The sequence below is a fragment of the Ahaetulla prasina genome, chromosome 1, assembly GCF_028640845.1.
Source record: "Ahaetulla prasina isolate Xishuangbanna chromosome 1, ASM2864084v1, whole genome shotgun sequence".
In the NCBI taxonomy this organism is placed as follows: Eukaryota; Metazoa; Chordata; class Lepidosauria; order Squamata; family Colubridae; genus Ahaetulla; species Ahaetulla prasina.
The window spans coordinates 13,845,092-13,852,595 of record NC_080539.1 but is presented as its reverse complement, the minus strand read 5'-3'; the positions used below and the strand labels follow the sequence as shown (position 1 = coordinate 13,852,595).

General features: G+C 35.9%; 1 protein-coding gene across 3 annotated transcripts in view; it reads right to left on the bottom strand.

The window, feature by feature from the left end:
• Window positions 1-1,254: 1,254 nt before the first annotated feature.
• The window catches only part of LOC131188739 (galectin-9B-like), a 35,198-nt gene continuing 28,948 nt past the window's right edge, over window positions 1,255-7,504 (bottom strand). For all 3 annotated transcript variants that reach the window (XM_058164246.1, XM_058164245.1, XM_058164244.1), the window contains one exon: window positions 1,255-1,540. In XM_058164246.1, the coding sequence (XP_058020229.1) occupies window positions 1,394-1,540 (147 nt within the window). In that variant the 3' untranslated portion in view covers window positions 1,255-1,393. The remainder of the gene's footprint in view (window positions 1,541-7,504) is intronic.

Genomic DNA, 7,504 nt, shown 5'->3' with positions numbered 1-7,504 from the left:
CGATTCTTAACTTTCTTTGTCTTGTTTTTACAGAGGCAGAAACGATACGAAGAGGACATATTTGGAGCAACGTTTCCAAAAGAGAACCAAAGAACCGTGGAAGAAATAAAAACTGAAAGACCCATAAAAATCTTAGACTCTGAAGCCCAGCTAAAACTTTATAACTGTAACTTCCTACACAGAGGCCTTCTTTAGCCTCAACGGGGATAAACAGAATTTGCACCGCAAAACCAAATGCATGTAGTTTGGGTTTTGGATAACACACCACATACTGTACTATTTTATTTAATTATATTTAATTCTTTTAGACTATGTCTATTTTATTGGAACTTTTGTAGTGATCAGTCTATTATATTATTATTATTATTTAAATTCCATTCTTGGACAAAGAGGGCAGCTTTTGTGGGCTAACCTCATTTAAATTCTCCATTCTCTGTAGTGTTCTGAGTTCTGCATCTGGTGTCAAAGCTAGAATGCCAGGAACCAACTCCCAGTTTTTAACTGAGTCACATCTGGATAAATTTGGAGCTTCTTTTGACAAGATGGGTATCACCTCCACACATTGGGCTTTTTTTTTTCATGGACTAGTTTTTTCCATCTCAGCAATTCACAAAGTTATTGGGCTGCAGTTCTTTGCTGTCAGGGGAGCACTTGACTATCTCCATCCATCCATCCAAATGTGTTATAGCTGCCCATACAGTCTTTGTAGAATAAGGAGTGACCTTCCTGAATCGTATTATGGCTCTCCCAATCACACAAGAATCGTTCTAGTTGCTTTCCCCAGGAGCTATCATGAATAGTGCATGGAGGTGGCTAGGCTAAGCTGCTGGTCTCACACGGAGGTCACATGGCAAAGAAGACACTTTATGGAAGTGTGTGATTTGGCACTTTGTGAGGAAGCAAAAGATCAAATGGCACAGAAATTCCCATTCTCTGTTCATTTGCTACCGTAATGAGGGCTGAGACGTTCGCTTCCACCTCTTCAAAACTACACAAAGACAAGACTATTATTTTGTAAGCTGTTTTTCAGCAAGCAAAGCGCTTTTTAAATACTCTGACATCACCCAAATGAACTGGGCACTTATCTGTCAGGAATATTATTGGCACTTGTCCCATTGAAATTCTTTTCCCATTTACTTAAATTCTAGAGTCCAAAGCAGCAAAAAGGAAGGATACAATCCTGACATTTCCATGGTGTCTAATTCGGAATCGGAATGTCAGTTTACCACACTTGAATCAGCAAACAAAACTAGATATGAACAAAACTAATTTTATTCGAACAATTAGATTGGAAGGAAAAAAACCTGAATTTCTATGGTTCTTAAAAACTGAAAAGAGCACTTTAGGCTCAACATTTCACATCAATTGCACATCCATCCAAAAATGGACAACTTTAAGCCTGGATGTTGGCCAACGTTATGTCACCATCCACTTCAAGCAGATTTATCTGAAGCAGGTTATGCATACGATGGTTGTATTCAAACTGATGTTGTCCGTTTACAGCCACCTTGAAGCAGTTTGCTTCACACTGAATCCAGATCTATAAAAAGAAAATGCACATTTGTGATCGCTTTAATGGGACCCGATAATATAACCCAGATCTTTACATTTTTATTTTGTTTATTAACATTACAAATTACCCATTTCCCAGAAAGCAAAGCAGCAAAGGTGTTTCACAGAAGCCCCTGCAAAATCCGATGATGGCGTCAAAGTCACTAAATGATCAGCATCCAGAAAAGCGCTTGCAAAATCTGATGATTTCAAAGTCACTAAATGATGGGTATCCAGAAAAATTAAAAGTAACTTTGATACAGATTTTAATTCAGTTCTGAGATTTTAACCTAGTACATGGAATGGTACTGAATCCCAAATTTGGATTTATCTTAGAATCATATTTCAATTTTACAAATTTAAATCCAAATAAATGCTTAGTAATAAGAATGAAATATATACATTGTATTATTATTATTTATACATTATATTATTAGTAATATAATAACAACAACAACAACAGAGTTGGAAGGGACCTTGAAGGCCTTCTAGTCCAACCCCCTGCCCAGGCAGGAAACTCTATACCATCTCAGACAAATTATTATCCAACATCTTCTTAAAAATTTCCAGTGTTGGGGCATTTACAACTTCTGCAGGCAAGTTGTTCCACTTATAAATTGTTCTAACTGTCAGGAAATTTCTCCTTAGTTCTAAGTTGCTTCTTTCCTTGATCAGTTTCCACCCATTGCTTCTTGTTCTACCCTCAGGTGCTTTGGAGAATAGTTTGACTCCCTCTTCTTTGTGGCAGCCCCTGAGATATTGGAACACTGCTATCATGTCTCCCCTAGTCCTTCTTTTCATTAAACTAGACATACCGAGTTCCTGCAACTGTTCTTCATATGTTTTAGCCTCCAGGCCCCTAATCATCTTCGCTGCTCTTCTCTACACTCTTTCTAGAGTCTCAGCCTCTTTTTTACATTGTGGTGACCAAAACTGAATGCAGTATTCCAACTGTGGCCTTACCAAGGCCTTATAAAGTGGTATTAACACTTCACGTGATCTTGATTCTATCCCTCTGTTTATGCAGCCCAGAACTGTGTTGGCTTTTTTTAGCAGTTGCTGCACACTGCTGGCTCATATCTTAACATAACATAACATAATAACAGAGTTGGAAGGGACCTTCGAGGTCTTCTAGTCCAACCCCCTGCCCAGGCAGGAAACCTAAATCTAAATGGTTGTCCACTAGGACTCCAAGATCCCTCTCACAGTTACTACTATTAAGCAAGGTACCACATATATGGTACCTGTGCATTTTGGTTTTTTTGCCTAAATGTAGAACCTTACTTTTTTCTCTGTTGAATTTCATTTTGTTAGATAGCGCCCAATGTTCAAGTCTGTCAAGATCTTTCTGTAATTTGAGCCTATCTTCTGGAGTGTTGGCTATTCCTGCCAGCTTGGTGTCATCTGCAAATTTGATGAGTTCCCCATCTATCCCGTCATCCAAGTCATTGATGAAGATGTTGAAGAGTACTGGGCCTAAAACAGAGCCTTGGGGTACTCCACTGCATACTTCCCTCCATGTGGATGTAGTTCCACATAATGTATTGTTTTATTTGGCAATTTATGTTGTGCTAACCATGGTTCTGATATTTATTACTAGTTCAGGCTTAACAGTGATTTTAGATGGTGCCTGAATTGTGAAACAGTGATTTGCTTTACGGTCACTGTAAAAATGGTTGTAAAACCAGGTCTGGTAGCTGGATGACTTGACTTACAACCGCACCAACTTATGACCAAAAATCCAGTCCTAATTTTGATTGTAAGCAGTGTAGCTTTTAAAGGAGTGTTACTGTATGGCCAAACCAAGGATCCTGAAATCCATACTAGCCTGGAGTATGGGTTTAAGGCTAGCCTGATAAATGCAAATTTAAGTCAGTTCAAATTTAAGTCTGGCCCAGGTGGAGCAACCAAACTGCTTTGACTTATAATTCTTACTATTCAAAAAGTGAATTCCGGGTGGCTCCACCTCTTCGCTGAGCCCCTAATTAAAGGGGCTCCGCACTGAACATCGTAAAAGCCAGGAAAAGCCGGCTTTAATCTTTTTCCCTGGATGAAAGGGGAAAGATAAGAGCAGCAGGAAATGTTGGTAGACCTCCCCAGAGGCTTTGTTTTAATTAAGCAGAGCCTCGAAGGGTCGACGGGTCCCATAAATATTCCTGCCCTCCGACTTCAGTGCGTGCCTGCAAAAGCAGGAAAAGAAGAAAGTGTCCATCTCTGCTAATTGTCTTATCTTTATGGATCTCTTTAAGCAGACGGAATGAGTGCCAGCGGACAATTATTGGATTGCAAGTATTTTTGATTTCCTGACTTCTACCTTTTAAAAAGAGAAACTTTTTTTCCTTTGTTTTAATTGACTCTTAAAGATGGCGCCTGAACGGGAGTGAAAGTGACGAATGGAATTTCAAACAGTCTGTGCAACTAAGAAGATAAGAAATGTTATGTGTGGATTTTAATGAAGTGAACTGAGCTCTCCTATACTTAAAGGGAAAGAGAAGTTTCTAGACTTATATTTTGTGAATTTTAAAACTGAAATGGCTACTAAACCACCTAAGACTGGGGGCAGAAGGGTTCTGAACCAGCTTTAGAAGATCTGATTAAAGAGCAAGGAAAGTGTCTGAAGAAAGGTTTAAGGAGATTATGGATAATAATGAGAAAATAAGAGAAGAAATAAAGAGAATAATAAAAAATAAGAGAAGATATCTTGATGGCTTTTCAAGGTTTGGCAAAAGACTGGAGGTGGTGGAGGAGGAGGTGCAAGAAATTGTTCAGTCAAATCAACAAATAGAAAATAGAATGGGGAATGCAAATCAAATTGGATAAAAATGAAGATCAAGTGGTGGTGATGCAGTATAGAATGATGGAAGGAGCTCTGAGAATTAGGGGTTTGAATGAGGAGAAAGGGGAAGATTTAAAAAAAATTTTATCAGAAGCTCTGGCTGAATTTATTGAACTTGATCCACAAGAGGTTGCTTATCAAATTGACAAAATTTATAGAGTTAATTCTTGGATTGCTAGGCAAAAGAAACTTCCTAGAGACATTGTGGTTTATTTTTTGAAAAGAACAGTGAGGAATCAAATTTTGCAAGTTGCTTTTCAGAAAAACTTGAAAATAGGGAACAGGAGTTGAAGGTCTTGAAAGAGATTCCTCCCAAGATGTTAAGGGATAGAAAGGACTTTACATTTTTCACACAAGAACTTAAGAAATACCAGATTCAATTTAGATGGGAGGTTCCAGTTGGCTTGACAGTGTATTATCAAGGAAGGAGATATCGTATTGACACAGTGCTTAAGGCCAAAGATTTTCTTTCTACAGTGCTGAAATTTGAAATAGAAATAATAGAAAAAAGAATTCAAGAGACTCAAATGGGTGTGGAAGCTGAGGTGATTCCAGTGATGTTACCATCAGAGGAACAACCACAAGAACAAAGATTGACGAGGGGAGCCCTTAAGCGTAAAGAAAAGGAGCAACAAACTCAAAGTAAAGTTCAGGATTCTGCTACAAAAGCGGTGGGAGGAGCACGGCCGAAGATACGGGAGGGCGATCTTCAGTTGATTGCTCAAAGGCTTCAGCAGCCCAGTAATGGCAAATAAAATCTTGACTTGGAATGTCAATGGTTTGAACTCAGCTAAGAAGAGAAGAAAAATATTTCATTATTTGAAACAATTTAAAATGATGTTATTTGCTTACAAGAAAGCATATTAAATTATCAGATCAAAAGTACCTAATAAACTCAAAGTTAGGTAAACATTTTGTTGCTTCAGCTTTGGAGAAAAAACATGGCATAGTGGTTTATTTGAGAAAAGATATACCAGCCAAGTTAATAGAGGCAGATATTCACGGAAGATATATTGCTATTGAACTTACAATAGAAACAAAAAGGACTCTCTTGCTTGGTATATATGCACCCAATCAGCAACAAGAAAAATTTTATAGAATGTTATATGATAAGTTGAATCTATGGGGTTATAAATCGTGCATTATATTGGGAGATTGGAATGGAGTAATAGATACGAAAGGACAAGAGAATTTCTTCCAAGAAGATACCTGCACATGCAAAGCTGCCTAAATCCTTTTTGATATGATAGAAGATTTTGAGTTAAGAGATGTATGGAGACTGCGAATTTGGAGGAAAGAGACTATACTTTTTCTCTGATAGGCATCAATCCTTCTCACGTATTGATTTTATTTTAATTTCTAATGATTTGCTTTTTAGGGTGAAGAAAACTAAGATATTTCCAAGATGTTTGTCTGATCATAGTCCTGTTTGGATGGAATTGCAATATGGAAAAGAGGGTAGAAGAACTTGGAGATTAAATGAAAATTTGTTTAGATATCAGGATAATGTAAATCAATGTAAAAAGCAGATGAAAGAATTTTTTGATTATAATTTGAATAATGAAACATCGATAGAAATGGTTTGGGACTCCAGTAAAGCTTTTATGAGAGGTGTATTAATATATCTTAATAATAGACAGAGAAATAAGCAACAAAGACAGCGTAGGTATTTAGAAGAGGAAATTTATAAGAAACAACAATTATTAATACATAATCCACATGATCAAAAACTTAAAGATGCAATAAAGTTACTACAGAATCAATTTAATATGATAATGGCTGATCAGGTGGCAACAAATATACAATATGCCAAACATAATACTTTTGTAATGCAAATAGACCTGGTAGGTGGTTAGCATACACTTTAAGGAAAAGACAAAAACAACGTACTATAGAAAAATAGAATATAAAGGTAAAGAGATATCAACAGGATAAAATTAAAAAGCTTTTTAGAATATTATACAAATTTATATCTTAAAGATAATATATTGAATAGGGATATTGATAATTATTTGAAGGAATATAAGGTTAAAAATTTAACTTTAGAACAAGCGGATGAACTGAATCGGCCTATAACCTCGGAAGAAATTATTTTGGTAATTAAACAATTAAAAATGGGAAAACTCCTGGTACGGATGGGCTCACAGTTAGTTATTATAGGAATTTACAGGATGAGATGTTAGGTCCACTTAAGGAATTATTTAATCAGATACAACTAGGAGAATTCCCCTCATGGAGAACCTCTTTTATTTCATTGATACCAAAGAGGAACAGGATTGTTCTAAACCTGGGAATTATAGGCCAATCTCACTTTTAAATAATGATTATAAGATTTTGTTAAAATAATAGCTAATAGATTAATGTTGATTCTGCAGCGAAGAATTCATAATGATCAATCTGGATTTATAAAAGGGAGACAGATGAGGAATAATGTTAGGCAGATTGTTAATTTACTGGAGTACTTAGAAAAGAAAAATTTTATTCCAGCAGCATTTATTTTCTCGATGCAGAGAAAGCTTTTGATCGATTGCATTGGGATTTTTTATTTAAATTAATAGAAAAGATGCAATTTGGAGATGGTTTTTTAAGAATAATTAGGGCAATTTATGGAGAGCAAACAGCACAGATTATAATCAATGGTAGCTTAACAGAACCTTTTAAGATTGCGAAAGGAACAAGACAGGGATGTCCTTTATCACCATTATTGTTTATTTTAACTCTAGAACCATTATTGGATAAAATACGAGAAGTAAAGGAGATAGAGGGAATTAGAGTTAGACAATATGAATATAAGTTAAGAGCTTTTGCAGATGATTTGGTGATTACTTTAACAAACCCTATAAATTCTAGTAAATCTTTGTTGGAAATAATTGATCAATATGGGAATGTCTCAGGGTTTAAGGTAAATCAGAAAAAGACAAAAGTGATAATAAAAAATATGGCCAGACAACAGAAAGAAAAACTAGAGGAAGTAACAGGATTTGAAATTGTAAAGAAGGTTAAGTACTTAGGGGTTTATATTACGTCGTCAAATGTGAAATTGTATAAGAATAACTATGAGGTTTTATGGCAAAAAGTTCAGAAGGAGTTGATTGTTTGGAAAAAATTGCAATTATC